We start from the raw sequence: 15,230 nt of genomic DNA, 5'->3' as shown, positions 1-15,230 counted from the left end.
TATGGTTTTATCATCTTTATTACAGTAATAAGTCCAACAAAAGTACAACATTGACAGCATGGTGTGACAACTACACAAATAAGGTGAATAGTGATCACTGTGGGGGCGGAAGAAGATATAGATGTAGAATCAAGTGGTTACTGAAGATTACTAATGGCACACAACACACAGAAAGAAGTTCTCAGAGGTGCATATATTATTTGTACACTAAAACTGCTACATATAACTGAAAAAAGAGGGGGGAGGCATAAACCATCAGCAAGGGCTGTGGCAAAAACCATAATTGGAATGAATTTGTGCTACAAAAGGAAAAATAGAAAGAAAACACATTTTCAAGTAAAAAAAATAAAAATAAAAAGCAATCATAAAAATAAGCATGGATGACAAGAGAGGTATGAGAAAGGGTAAAAGGAAAAGCTATAGGGATTGTACAGCAGATTTTGAAATTGTAGTGCAGCTCTACTTTATTTGGTGTTCATACAAAATATAGTAAAACCATGTGTGGTATGGCTGTGTCTGCAATTATATTACCTGTCTGTGACCAGCATCACTTGTGAAGTAGTAGTTGTATAGTTTGTTCTGATTTCTTATGAGATTGCTTGGCATTTGTTCTTCCAGTAAACTTGGGGAGATGTTCTTCTAATTATGCCAATATCTCCAACTCAATTCCTCCTCGTCCTCAATGGATATGTTGTCCATACTTCACATTTCTGCCATTTTTACTAGCTAGCCCCTCTCCCCCTCTCTGCTCTAAATGCCACTCTAATTTAGAAAGCATGAGGCCCCACATAGACTGATAGGCGAAGGGCCGAACTAGTCTGGTAACTCATGAGGGGGTTGACTGAAACCATCTCTAAGTCCAGAACATACTCTTTGGGTCCGGTCACAGCACGGGCTAGCACCAGCATGGCACTGATATTGTTGATTTGCTATAGGAGAAGACAACAAATGTGGATTAGAAGTCTGCATTAGTGGAACATTACCCTTAATGTATTGCACAATCCAGTTTTCATAATGTACTTCTGAAAGCTATGCAAGATATTAACAAGACTGCATACATCTAAACCATGCATGGACAAAGATTATATAACTATATAACACATGCTCTAATTTGTGACTGCAGAAATCTAAATAAAGGCCTAGCAATAGTACTGTGCAGTGCCCTCTTGCTCCTTAGGCTATTAAAAGCTATAAACACAGAATCTGGCACCAAAATAAAACTGCATTGTCCTCAAACTTTGGCACTATCACACTTTTAACATCAGTGCCACTCCCCCTCTTTCCTGCCTTCCCCTTTTCCTCCCATGGCCACTTTCTCAAATATGAACTGTTCACTTTTTTGGCTTCAGTATTTTAAGTTCCAGAAATAGACAGATGGCAGGATTTAATGCGCTTTAAAAGCCAAGTTCGGGTGGGATACCTTTCAGAAAAGTAAACCCCAGGAGGTTTCAAATCAATAAGTGTGAATAAATTGCATCTCACCCTGATGTAAAAGTCTCCACTGTCATCTCCAGAGCGGATGCGGAAGGTGTTGTAGGCTCCAGGGTAGACACTTGTGGCCTGGATTTGGAAGAGGTCAGAGGGGACGGACCGTTCTGAGGTGATGCTCATATAACGGTGCACAATGGAGAAGGGCAAGTCTTGACAACCAGGTTTAGATACAGGACACACACAGCGACTAAAGAGAGAGGGTTGCAGTGTAATAACAGTATACCAGTCTGAGCATAATGGATCTATGACTTATAAGGAGCACAGAGTTTTTTGAGAGGGTAGTATAGAATAGGGAGCTAAAGTATTTAAATAATAGATACCTTAATAGATATTGTACAAATTATATTGTATTTTTATTTTCATCTACTGGTTCAGAAGAGAAATTAAGGCCTTACATCCAAATATTTTTTACAGGTCTGACAAATTTTGAATCTTAGATGCTCTTCATCAACCTTCAGACGTTTCTTTAAAGCAAAAACCCTTCACACCACTTACAGTATTATCACTGTCAGGTTTTGGAAGAAGGTAGAGTGGAATTTAAACGTTTGCTTTAAGGCAATATGGAAAAACTCCCAGTGCAGTTTCAGAAACAGAAAGTTATGCCTAAATTAAATACAACTGTCAGAAAGAGAACAAAAATCCTAGTTTAATGAAGGAAGAAATAAGTGGACCAGCTTGGCTAAAACCGCTTGACTTACTTGTTTGACACTTGAACATAGGGCTCCTGACAACCGTTTGTGTCGACACACTGATGACCACCATGAATGTTCACGCAAGTCTGGCTATCCGTGCACTGGTGCACACCTGTCTCGCACTCATTTATATCTAAATGGAGACACATACAAATCAGAAAGTGATTCAAATGAAAAGAAAGTAATGGTCAGCGTGGTAATAAGGTACGTAGACAATGCTGACCTTGGCAGAGACGAGTCCCGAGGAGCTGGTAGCCTTCTGGGCAGACACATGAGAATTTGCCAGGCTCATTTATACACTGGTGCTGACAAAGGTAACTAGAGAAACTGCACTCATCTATGTCTGTGTAAGGAATAAAGAAAACATTAGAAGATGGGTTAAAAAGTAACAAAATATAAAATAGTCAGTTATGTGCTGCTTACGTTGCCTGTGGTTTTTGTTACTTACCTTTGCAGGTGAATCCATCTGGCTCAAGCTCATAACCCTGCTCACAGCGGCAAAGGAAAGTGCCGTACGTGTTATAACACCTCTGACTACAGGGGGCGCCCATGTCACACTCATCCACGTCTGAACACACAAATAATGACCCAGCAGACCCAAATTATGAGTATGCTTTACAGAGCACGTTTCATGGAAAAATGCAGTCAAGTATTTAGAAAGTGCCAGTGTGGAACTTTTCAGGTCCCTCATGGAGACTACATGTCATAGGTTAATAAATGCTAAATTATTAGATAATATTTGTACTTAAATCTATAATGCTTGGAATGCTAGGTTTATTTTTTCAGTACACCAAAGGTAATGTAGGTTTTGCCCCTGTGCCTTGGAATACCAAGGTAATTATTCCCTTATGTCGCCACACTGTCACTTACTCACCTAATTCGAGGTGCTGTGGCAGTTTGTTTTGGCTTTGGCCCCTGTTCAGAGAAGCTAAAGTGTAGGATGATATTGTACAACACCATGTGGGCTTGGTTTTCCAAATTACTGTGTGTATAGTTTGAGTGTATGTGGAGGATGGCCTATGACTCAGGGCAAAGCATTGTTGGCTATGCATGGGGGTGGCAGTACGTGGGCACACTCACCAATGCAGGAGCGATTGTTGCCTGCCAGCTGGAAGCCAGGCTCGCACTGGCAAGAGAAGGAACCGGGCACGTTAACGCAGCGGTGCTGGCAGTACCGGTACCGACACTCATCAATGTCTGAAAAATGTGAAGGGGAAAAGTTCAGGTGAATGACACATTCAGCTTAATTCATTACTCAGCTTTATCAACACAGTAACACTCAGTCAAGGGCAGTGCTGTGTATCCTAAAAAATCTGCTTCTTCAAATTAAAAAGGGGGAAAAAACATTTGAAAAAGTGTATTGGCTAAAAATCACAAATGAGCCCCTCAGCTTATTCTTTAAATGTCATTGGCTCGCATTTACTTACACACCCATGTCTGACACTAATATAATACCTGCTCTTACTAAAATATATAACCCTCCATGGAAAGAGTATGAATTCTTAATTAAGTAAGTATATTTAATAAGAACTGATTTTACACCGATTCTGTTTCTGCCTGTTTTTAAAAGTGTGGCTACTTTTTACCAATGCATTCAGTTCCCACTTTGCGGTATCCATTCGGGCACTGGCAAGTGAATGAACCCTCTGTATTGATGCACTCCTGGCTGGGTTGGCAGTCATGTCCTTGTTCACACTCATCCACATCTGTAAGAGTAAAACATTTGACTGTGCAGGTTATTTGTGCAACACTTCAGTTCACCTTTTATATTTGCTGCTGCACTGGTATTTTGTTACTGCAGCAGAGAGGCCACTTACTGATTTATGACTAACAGCTTGAAGGCATAAAGAAATGCTAACTGTGTGACTTTATTCTGAGTGCTGAGTAATACAACTGTGGGGTGCATTAATGAGGGTTTGACTGTTGATGGCAGCTGGGAAATAGCTTAGCCCGCCAAATCCCTTCTACCTCCTGCAGACTACCCCCTGCCAAGTCGTGCAAAACTCCCAGACAACCTCTTACGTACATACCACCTGTTTCTGAATTAGTAGCGGAATTGTCCTGGAAGCCGTAATCCACAATAAACACTCGACTACACATGGAGCATATAACGCTAATGTTATGTGTAATTTATTTCCTTTTATCAATTGCATGTAAACAACATCAGAATGCAATTATGAAAATTGGTGCCTTAACAATGCACACATTCACACTGTCACTCACTTTTGCCACCTGTTCACTAACACCCACACTACACACCCCCACCCTCAAGCAGACACGTTTCCAAACATACTCACCCACGCAGCTGTCTCCATGAGCCTCATAGCCAGTGGGACATGGGTTATAAGGCTCACTTGAGGTGTTACCCACACCAGTAGGGATTTGGTTGGGTGGATCAGAGTCAGGGAACACTGAGGCAGAGCGCGGTAGACACAAGTAGCCACCATAATGGTTGAAACACTTCATCTCACCCTTACATGCCTCTGGTATAGTTTCACATTCATTTATGTCTGAGAGGGAAAATAAAAATTGTTGAGAAAGTTTGCAATTGACTTTATATAACAACATTTTTCTTTTAAACTGACTTAAACAACGACATAATGCATGATATATGCATCATGTTCAGGAAGCATGAAGATGTTTTACCTTTGCAGTGCTGAGTTTGAGGATCCCAGTGATAGCCATCTGTGCATTCCTGAAGTTTTAGCAAATAATAACAGGCATGAATGCAAATGCAAATTATATGCAAAGGCTTACATATTACACACTTGTATACATATGCTTATCAAATAAACAGAGAAGAGAAAAGGAAGAAAGTGGGAAACAGTTCCATCCCGCCTTACCGTGTAGGTGTCACTTTCTGTGGGTGGCTGTGAAATAGCTTGGTGGAGGAGCACAGAAACGCACACACACACAATTGAAACACACACAGACCACATCTTCACACAGAGACACTTTCACCTGCCTCTTTGGAGTTCAAAGAAAACGTACAAGTAGCGTGACAAACACAGACACACACATATACACATACACACACACACACAACAGGCACACTGGCTGTAGGGCCTTGAGGAAAGGAGGAGAACCCACAGCTTTAACCCAAGGTTTTAAATCACACTGCAGAATCTAAAGGACACAGGAAAAAAGAGAGGGCATGAGAACTGAATAAGTACCTTAAAGTCTGAAAAATCTGACATTAAGTTTGTCTTTAATGGGTTTGTTTGTTACACATTTAAATGCATTGTGTGGTTTCATTTTAATTCGAGTCTTCATTTTTATAGATGAGACTGGTTAATTATTGCCACAGATTTTACATGTACGTTAACATGTATATAACGTAAGATGTATTGACATCTAACTGGCCTTCTTTACAAGCACACCATGTATGTAACAACCTGATGGCTCCCTCTGGTGGATGAACTGGAAGTGCACACAGTCACACCTTGATTATAATTGTTAACATTATTAACATTTCTAACATTTGACCAGACTGTAAGTATAACAACTTGACTTTTATGCTCCCAGCCATTTTTAGCTAAAACATGTAATGTAATCAAAGGAGAAAGTGAGAAAACAACCTGAAATAACTTATTTACAGTTTTAAACTTCAGTTACTGTTCTTGGGAGGAGAGGACTGAGATTTCTAAGTAAATGTGTCAGCTTGAATAAGTCCTGTCTTTCAGGTCCCTTGCCTGGAGAATAAATAGAAAAGCAGCCAAATGCAATACTTATAAAACGTTTCTGTTTCTGGACTGTGTAGTGCAGCACACTTTGCTGGTGTGTGCCAGAGAGAAAATAGCATGGGGAAAGATCATAACCACTGTCTTCCTGATGCATGAAAACACTCACTCACACAAATCTTTAGATACACACTGCAAAGAAAGCAGAAGTTGTCCTGACTCCAAAACACAAAAGTCTTTGTCAGTCCTTGTGGTCACAGTGTGGAAGCCTTTGGTCTGTGCACTGGTATAGTCACGTTCACTCAAAGTGATAAACAGCTAGCCACAGGGCAACATGCACACGCAAACACACATTCTGATTTGATTACATCAGCCTCTAAATGAGATTGCTTTGCTTTGACCCAAACCACACAATGTTGTTCGTCATGACTTACAGTACACACAAGGAAACACGACCAAATACTATTAGAGACTGACTGCACCATCAAATATGATTTGTGATAGAATTAAGTTTTACTTTGTCCCTCTGACAGACTGTTATTTCTCATGTCGTGTTTACAGTGTGACTGCAATAAAGTAAAATTCAAATATTTGCACAGTTTAAACACAGCTGATGTTAAAACTATGTTTCAAAAGAGAAACATTCCTTCTAAGGCACACCTGTATGTGGTAGGTGGGTTGGTTTATGAGAATCACGTTTGCCCCTGTGACACAAGTTCCTGTTGAAAGTGATCAAAGACATTTTTAATTCAGATTTGCATTCTTTTTTGTTTATCTTGCATTTTTAAACTGCTATGGCTGTTTGGACACACAGAAGTTGATAGCCTTATTCACCCAACGCTGCTAGCTATGTATTTGGTGTCTGTCTAATAAGCACTTCAGCCTCTACAGTAAGCATTATACAGTTTGAGAAAGCCCAGAATCAACCATGATAGCAACCCAAGGGCAGGGCAGAACCATGTTGCACACTGGTCAGAATATGTTTGGTGGTAAGGGCAATTTAGACTACCATGGTGCGCCAAGTGTCTGTTGGTTTACTGGAATGCCACTGGTGAGGATGTGGGCAAGGCACTCTACTTGGGTCAACCGGACAGCCAGAGCTTTCCCAGAGAATCAAATCCTCAGGAAAGCCCCTTGAAGTTCACTTGAGAGGGCAAAATAGTCTACCTTGGATGACCTATTCCAAAAACTAGTTCATCCTTTTGTTCTCAGAGGGCAATATTAATATTATTGTGGTTTATTTAATTTGGATTCATGAACTAAAAAACTGAACTCTTGTATATGCTGCATAATTAATAATAACTGTATATTTGTGCATATAGAGCCAGCCTCTATAACCTGCACCAGTCAGATGGATCATAAAAGTCGGTACATATTTAAAGACCACACTCATACAGAGGATTTCTTCCTTTCATCTCCCTACATTTTACAAACAGAATTACATCCATCTATCCTGGGTTGTGTCTGGGCTCTTACAGTTCTGTTCAGCTCAACTGTCTCTGAAGCTGTGAAACCGACCTCTGTCATGTTGCCTGAAACAGTTTCACTGTGGACATGAAGGGTTCATGTGCTGGATGTGCAAAATGGTGCAATGATTGAATGGCTTTTAATATATGACTCAGACCAAGGAAACATATTACTTGGTTTAAAGGTATTTAAGGTATTTTAAAACTTAGATTTAAGTTATATTGTAAATTGCTGACATTACACTGTAATGCACAAAGAATTGTTGGTTAGTTTATGTGTGAAATATATAAGTTTATAAGTAAGATTTTTATATAATTATATAAATTAAAAAAAGATGCAAAGCACAAGCATTAATGTGTCTGCTGAGCCTCATTGCATTTTAAATAAATGATCAATTCAGCACCAAGCCATATAAAATAATGCAGGCAAATGTCAGTAATTACCAAAAATATATAAATAAAGCTCCTGAAGCTTTTTGCAGTATAGAAGTAGCCTGTGTTAGTATAGTAGGCTACTGTTCTCAGCTGTGACGTCATCTGGGCATTTAATTGTGTGTGTTTTCTCTTCTTGTTATGGCACCTGTGTTTCTTCAGGGGGCCAATATGTTTTTGTAGGCACAAATGTTCTCACCACTAAGTGCCTCTGGATTTTTTTTGAATACCCAAAACTTCAGGGAACCCAAGAGTTGTCTATTTAATACAATGAAACTAAGAATTTACTGAAACAAGTAGCACACACACACACACACACACACACACACACACAAACACACACACACTCCACTTATATTGTAAATCCACTCTTAAAAGTCAAAGTGCACCCCGCTAGTCTGAATGGGGATCAGAGAAGAAGTGACATTTAGACTAGTTGTGAAATAGCTGGAAAATGGTTTGGAAAGTTTTGCAATACTACGTTTGTGACGCATGATGTGTAACAACATGCTGATGGTTGGGTAAGAGAGACAAAAGTAATAATCACTACTGTCTGATGCATGTCTGGGGACTAGTTGAAAGATATATAAATGGGATTGCATGAAGGTTGCATGGTGAATATATTCTGTGCTGTTTCATTTTCTGTGGCTGAAAAATGTAGGACAAGGCATTCAAGCCTGATAATCAGAAGAGTATGATGTATAAAGTACAAGGTAGGAAGATCCTTAAAGGGCCTGGGAATGATTTAAAACTGTCCCTCTCACCCACTGTTTTTCTTACACACAGATACACACACACACACACACACACACATACATTCTCTGCCTCTCATTGTCTGCTTGCTCTCTTATGTCCTTGACCATGACCACATTTTTTGCATCTGCACCGATTATCAGGTTATCATATAATCATATATTAAGAACGATAAATAATTTTATTGTCCATACTTTTTTAGATAAAAATTTCCCCTTAAAATATAACACATGCTTACTTACAGAACACTTTTTTTGCCAAGTTTCTTGTGGTTGTGGCCTTGGATTCCACTTTGAGAGTGTGTCTCTGGCTCTTTCTCTGCACTCCTCTTCTCTTCCGGCCTCTTTTGCTTTCTGTTGCTCCTATCTGGCCCTTCGTCTTCTTCTACTGCCTTGTTCTGCCTCTTCAGTGTGAGAGTGAGGGAGTGTGGAGACAGACAGCTGGAGTGTGAGGGTGTTCACAAAAAAATAAAAAAAAAAGAGGGACAGCCCATTCTGACCCCCCCTCTAGGCCCCCCTGTGCAGCCATCCTCCGCCCCTTGCCGACACTCCCACCTCACCCCCCATAATGAAAATTCCTGGTCTGTGGCCCAAATTCCGAAATTCCAAATCTGTCCGATTTGCCAGGAGAACAACAGTGCATAGATTCGCAGCTACACACATGCACATAAGGGCTGTAACGCACCTGGTTTCATTTAAACTCACCCCCCACAGCTTGCAGCTTTCTCTCCATTTTTCCTCCTCCCACCTCAATTCAACCTTCATCTCACCCATCTTTTTCACTCCACTCCACTGTTCGCTCCTTCCCTTTCATACTCCAGATATTTATAGCATGGGAGACAGGCTAGTGGAATGTGGTCAAAAATTAGCAAAAGAAAAAAGGAGAGAGAGAGAGAGACACACACATAGAAAAAAAAAAGAGAGAGAGAGAGCAAGACAAAGAGGTGAAGGAATAGACTTTTGCACTTCTGCACATATGTCTGCTTGGAAACATCCCTTCTTTTTGCTTTCTGTTTAAATATTTGAACTGAAGGTCTTACTGATAAAATAAGGAAAGAAATGTTTAAATGTCATGCGGTTTACAGTGAAAGATTCCAAATTTACTTCATTGAATACAATTATAGGTATTCTGCTTTCCTACTCTTCCAAATTTGAGTCGTCAGCATTTCAATACTAACTAATCGTGGACTTATTGATTTATCCAGCACTGATCAGTGATACAAAATTATTAAAAAGTTATTACACGTTTTGGGGAAAAAACTTATAATAAAAGGTATTAAAAGAGCAGCTTGTATTCCATTTGGCAGAGTAAAAATATTCATTTATTGACCTGTGCCTGAGGTCTGTGAAACTAGAACACCCACACACCATGTGTGTAGGGGTCCAAAAAGCCTGACAAATTGTGCTACTGCTAGTCCACCCTCTCAAAAGGCCACACGACACCCATCTCACACACCAGGCTTCAACATCTCACACTTATTACTTCAACTGTTCCAATCAATCTTCTTATCCAGTGTGATATCCAACAGTATTCTAATTATTCTAATGGTACAATTTTAAAATAATCTGACAGTTTTATTCATTAACCTTAATGCTAGCACTTAGAACAATTTCAATAGTTTGGACCACGCACAGTAAAGTCAGTGAGGACACAGTGTAGGGAGGAACCATAGAATACTCTGTTTATTTACAAATCCTTGGATCAACAGTGGCCAATGGGTGAAGAAATGAACAGGGGATAAAGGGAAGGGAAAGTTGGAGGAGGGAGTCCAGGAGATATTTGTTGGCCAGCTGTTGGAGATATTTGGGTAAGGATTAAAGGAGGAAAATGATGAACATGGGGATTTAAAAGAAAGACAGGGTCAGACTGCGAGCTGGGTTGGGATAAGTCCAAAACAGTTTTGATTAAGGGTGAAGAGGAGAAAAAGGAACAACAAAGAACTGTTATTCTTCATTCATGATACATTCTGAGGATGCAGCTTTTAATAACTCCCATATACCTCGTCCAGACAGTCTGGTGCCTGAGAATGAGGGGAAAAAGAGAAAAGAGAGAGATGGGAACAAAAATGCCACTGAGAAGATGTTAACAGCAAAAAAGCATTAGATTTATTTATGTATTTGTAACTGTACAACTACACAAGAAGTCTTTTATAAGACATTTACATGGTTTTGGGCTGAAGGTGTCATCGCTTAGTATATTGGTAGGTGTCATGTAAACACAAATATACATTCCATAGTGTTCTAAGTGTACGAATTAGTAGGCCGGAAAGAGATACCACATTCACTTCCAATCATATGAGACAGTGACCTCCACTGGTAGAACACCATACCGCACTGTACAAAAGTCCTAGATATACCATATTTTTTTGTGTAAGGTGTGTTTCCTGTCTTTTCTATTTGTTAGTATTATTTTTTACAAAAATTGGATTACTATTCCGAACATTTGGTTTAGGTTAAAGGAAGTAACCTATTAAGTCATCATCATAGCCAAGCAGAGAAGAACCGCAGCAAATGTTCTCCAAAACACTTGGAACACGCTACCATCTAATTTCCTTCCTTCTAAAACTACACTGCAGACAATCAACTTAATGTTTGCTCAACTTGTAGCCACTTCTACACATGACAACATTTAAAAAGAGCCAAGCGTAAACTGGGAACATAGCTTTTAATAGTCTTAATAACAATTCACTGGTAAGAAAATGAGCGAGAATTAAACAAAAGCTGTAGACCTCTCCCTGCTTGATCAATCTTGGCTCCATTTATGAGCATCTTATCAGGTTCTTGGTGGGCTGCCTTAGGTGTGTCAGAAAATCAAATAGTTACTGATCTACTTTACAAAAGTAGAGAAAACCTGTATATGAAAAGAAATGTCACTAACACATGTAGTTCTTACACAACAGTGCACTTACTTGAAACTGTCTAGTATGTGTGCAGAGTTTGTGTAGTGGGTGAGGTAGAGGTTGACGTCTGTTGATGTCCATTTTTCCGACCTGCAAGGCTCAATAAACTGCAAAGAGGACATAAGCAAGGTCCCAACTCAATGTCACGAATATGTTAAATTTTAGCTAATCTTAGCTAAAAAAAAAGCATATTACCTTTTCTACAAGATCAATGAAGAAATCGCGAACATCTTTTGTGTTCGTTAATTTGGCAGCAATGTTCACAAGGCCTCTAGAGAGATTCTGGAAGAAGACATTTTCCACAAAAAAATGCCTTAAACTCTTTTTACACTTAAAATGACTATTCTAAGAAATCTATGTCACAAACATTTAGCTTTTGCATGTTAGAGATGGGGTACATAATAATATGACTCATCATAAGCATCCTCCTACCTTAAAATTGGCTTCCATCTCATTGAAGACTTTGGTCTTTCCTCTAAGAGCTACACACACTAGACTACACAGACAAGAAATTGTCTTCATTACAATGCAAGACACTGAGATTTAAACATTACACAATAGCATTAAGCTCCATCCACATCCCCAAGTCCCACTCTTTCCAGAGTGCAATCCAATACCTTTTGTGCTGGTCCAAAAGATCTTTGTCTGTGATTAAGATTTTGAGATCTTTAAGGTCCTGAAGGAACTCTTTGTCTAGATCCACATCCATGTCCTCCACCATGTTGTCTAAGAGCAGAAGAGAAGGGATACAGCAAACAACAATATTATAATAATAGTATTAATCATCACAGGGCAAAGCCTTCAAATAAATAAAAAATTACAGATTTTTTTTTTTTTAATAGGAGTAAAGATTGTCTTAAACCTAACTGAAATTCTCTTACCCACAGCTCCAACTGTCCAGTTGTTGATGAGCTGCCCAGCACAAAAGGCAAAGTCCTGAAAAGTGAGATACTGAAGCTTCTTCTTTCCTGTTTCAAAACGATTATTGGCAAAGAAGACAATGGCCGCATAATCCCTGTAAAAAGCATTGGCAGCAGTGTCCGGACAAAATAAGGGAGAGGAATGAAAGCACAGAATCAGCAGCCCTGCCAAGGTACAACTGAAATTGTGTGATGCATTTTTGTAGAAAATCATTCACAATGCCTGTTAGGACTATTTAATTTCCTTAGATGAGTTTCTGTGCTTGTACTTTAAGTATAGGCTTGCATATTTTCTTTCTCTCAGAAAAACACCCATACAATTGCATAACTGTAAAAAGTGTTACTATAGTGAATCACGGTGTGCAGCTTTATCATCATTGTTAGAGTTAGTAAGAGTCTTAAAGAATATGAATAAATGTGAAAGTTTAGTAAATGGTAAGAGAATTAGAAGCTGATAATTAAAAACAGATCTCCATTTAGCCATGACCATGTGTAACTGTACTTCTCTCTCACCTCGCCAGCTGGTCGGGCAGCAGGAAGTGCTGCCTTATATTTTCCACCAGGGGGCCTTTAAGTTCTTCCACAACTTTAAACACTCGCTTAAAGTTGTCAAACTACAAGACAGACAATAGACACAGTAGCACCAAACCCTTTTGCAAGCTTATTAACAAGTTGCGTTGCTGTTCTCCCCACCTGTCTCCTGCAGCTCTTCAGCAAAATGCCAGTTTTTGCACTAACATCATCAAGGTCTTTTTTTGTCCCTTTGGAGAGTTTCTTTCCAAGGACCTCACGAGCAAAGGTGTCATCGAACGCATAGTACCTGGTTGAGCAGCAGAGTTTTTAATGGTCAGGCCAATTATTTAATAACATTTAATTTACGTGTGTAAAACTGCACAACCTTTCAATCAGCATGGCTTGTCGATCTGGAGGGATCTGGAAAAGAAGCTGGTTAGCTAGTTTAGCTGGATTTTGCAGAAGCCTCTCGCACATCTGGAAGGTACGGAACTGGTCCATGGTGTCACTCAGGAGGACGTCAGCACTGGCCTCACATTCTTCCATCACGCCTCCTTCTATCCTCACCTTTACTGCATCGTTCACTACGCAGAGATTTAATTCGGTTTATGCTGATCACTTCCATTTATGGATAATAAGGTATAAACTGATGGACATTCACTAGAAAATATTTGCAACCTCTGAAATGACTTCAGGTAAACTGTTCTGTTACAAGTGATGCCATGAGAAAATGTAACATCCATTTTTATTAGTCCTTGCTATTGCTCCATTTAAAGATAGGTCTGTCAAATGTAAGTGATTTTTAAAGAGTTATATGATAAAGATGAAGAAACTTTTTTTTGGCATGAAGAATCATTATTCATGTAATTTTTCTTTTAACACTCACACGATATGAACTGGTATCTCAGGACATGAACCCAGGAGTACTTTAATTAACTTTGATTATTATTTACTTACGATTTTATAATAGGAATTGATAGTATTATAGAACAAAGTTCCTGTAGACAAAGAATAAAAACTGGCATAAGGCATGCAGACAGCTGCGAGGTCTCAAACGTTGGTGGCACATGCTTGTTTGGGTTCACCTCAACATACATTATTTGATTAGTACCATGGATCAATGAAGACCAAAACAAAACCTCATCTTTGCACTTATCTTTGTATTAAAATTAGAACCTACTCTAGATATATATATATATATATATATATATATATATATATATATATATATATACTCTATTTAGCTCGAAAGATAGTAAGTAATATGTGTCATATCGCTCTAAGAAATGACTTTAGCTACCTGTGTATCCATTCAGCCATAACTGGTACACCTCCTTGTCCATGATGGTAGTGTTTCCCACAAATACGTCAAGCTCCACTGACATCTTGTTTTTGAAATATGTATGTTTTTATCAAGTATAAAAGAAATGTGTTACCTTTCTAAAACATGCATCGAAAATGATCGTGCAACGAGGGCTAAAAAATTGTTTTCACTCACCCTCTAAACTGATTATATATTACCGTGGTTGTGTTTGTGAGAAATTTAGCGTTAGCGAGCTATTGCTATAAGACGCTACACTGTAGCTGTCATTAGCCCACAGATGCTAGCTGACTAGCTCCAAAAAAACACTGGACGAGCAGCATTAGCCCGAACACTGATAACACATTTAACACAAGCGATTAAAATAATCCCCCGGACATTAGTACTGATTCTATCCAAATCATTTCGACACGAGTCAACCATATAACAGCAAAACACACCACTTCTCTGACTGATTAAAAAAAATCACTTCCGGGTCAGTAAACAACGACACGCCCTCGGCCAATATAAACCATTCAGCCATGTGGAGATTTCAGTTATTTTGACAGGCATGACAAGTACATATACAATAAATGAACATACTTTGCAGAAGGCCAACAATCCACTAAACATGGTTTTTTTTTTGTTAGTTTTATGAAGTATTCTACTTTGGTGAGAGATTGACGGTGGGGTTCTGTTAAATGTGAGCCAAAATCATCAAAATTAAAAGAACCAAAGACTTAAAATACTTAAGTTTGTGTGCAATGAATTAATTAATTTATATTATATTTTATTATATCATATATTATTATAATTTAAAACTTTTCCATGACATTCAAATTTACTGAGATGCACATATATATATATATATATATATATATATATATATATATATATATATATATATATATATATATATATATGTATCATCTAGACCTCTTGGGTCCAGTAATAGGAAATCTTATACAGTTTGTATAAGAACCTGAAATGATGTGATGGTAAGGTGTCCACAAACATTTGGCTTTAATTAGTGAATAGTTGGTTTAATTCAACAAATGGCAATCCAATTTGGCAGCCCTGATAT

General features: G+C 38.7%; 2 protein-coding genes across 4 annotated transcripts; both read right to left on the bottom strand.

The window, feature by feature from the left end:
- Positions 1 to 9,017, bottom strand: efemp2a (EGF containing fibulin extracellular matrix protein 2a). 2 transcript variants are annotated; one of them, XM_046849706.1, is made up of 12 exons: positions 8,757 to 9,017; positions 6,524 to 6,582; positions 5,027 to 5,309; positions 4,830 to 4,878; positions 4,481 to 4,693; positions 3,770 to 3,889; positions 3,264 to 3,380; positions 2,632 to 2,751; positions 2,407 to 2,526; positions 2,190 to 2,316; positions 1,483 to 1,678; positions 1 to 929 (listed from the first exon to the last, which is right to left on the bottom strand). In XM_046849706.1, the coding sequence occupies exons 3-12, from the start codon at positions 5,120 to 5,122 to the stop codon at positions 768 to 770; spliced, it is 1,320 nt and encodes a 439-aa protein (XP_046705662.1). In that variant the 5' UTR covers positions 5,123 to 5,309; positions 6,524 to 6,582; positions 8,757 to 9,017; the 3' UTR covers positions 1 to 767. The 2 variants fall into 2 exon arrangements, with proteins under 2 accessions (XP_046705662.1, XP_046705661.1); XM_046849705.1 differs by lacking the exon at positions 6,524 to 6,582.
- A 1,153-nt stretch (positions 9,018 to 10,170) lies between these two features.
- On the bottom strand, positions 10,171 to 14,637 carry fibpa (fibroblast growth factor (acidic) intracellular binding protein a). 2 transcript variants are annotated; one of them, XM_046849708.1, is made up of 11 exons: positions 14,345 to 14,637; positions 14,147 to 14,231; positions 13,232 to 13,430; positions 13,027 to 13,153; positions 12,847 to 12,947; positions 12,295 to 12,428; positions 12,031 to 12,139; positions 11,846 to 11,909; positions 11,609 to 11,695; positions 11,423 to 11,520; positions 10,171 to 10,534 (listed from the first exon to the last, which is right to left on the bottom strand). In XM_046849708.1, the coding sequence occupies exons 2-11, from the start codon at positions 14,229 to 14,231 to the stop codon at positions 10,465 to 10,467; spliced, it is 1,074 nt and encodes a 357-aa protein (XP_046705664.1). In that variant the 5' UTR covers positions 14,345 to 14,637; the 3' UTR covers positions 10,171 to 10,464. The 2 variants fall into 2 exon arrangements, with proteins under 2 accessions (XP_046705664.1, XP_046705663.1); XM_046849707.1 differs by having other exon boundaries at positions 14,147 to 14,637.
- Positions 14,638 to 15,230: the final 593 nt, after the last annotated feature.

Source organism: Silurus meridionalis, chromosome 5 (assembly GCF_014805685.1).
Source record: "Silurus meridionalis isolate SWU-2019-XX chromosome 5, ASM1480568v1, whole genome shotgun sequence".
NCBI classification, from domain to species: domain Eukaryota; kingdom Metazoa; phylum Chordata; class Actinopteri; order Siluriformes; family Siluridae; genus Silurus; species Silurus meridionalis.
This window is presented reverse-complemented; position numbering and strand designations above follow the sequence as displayed.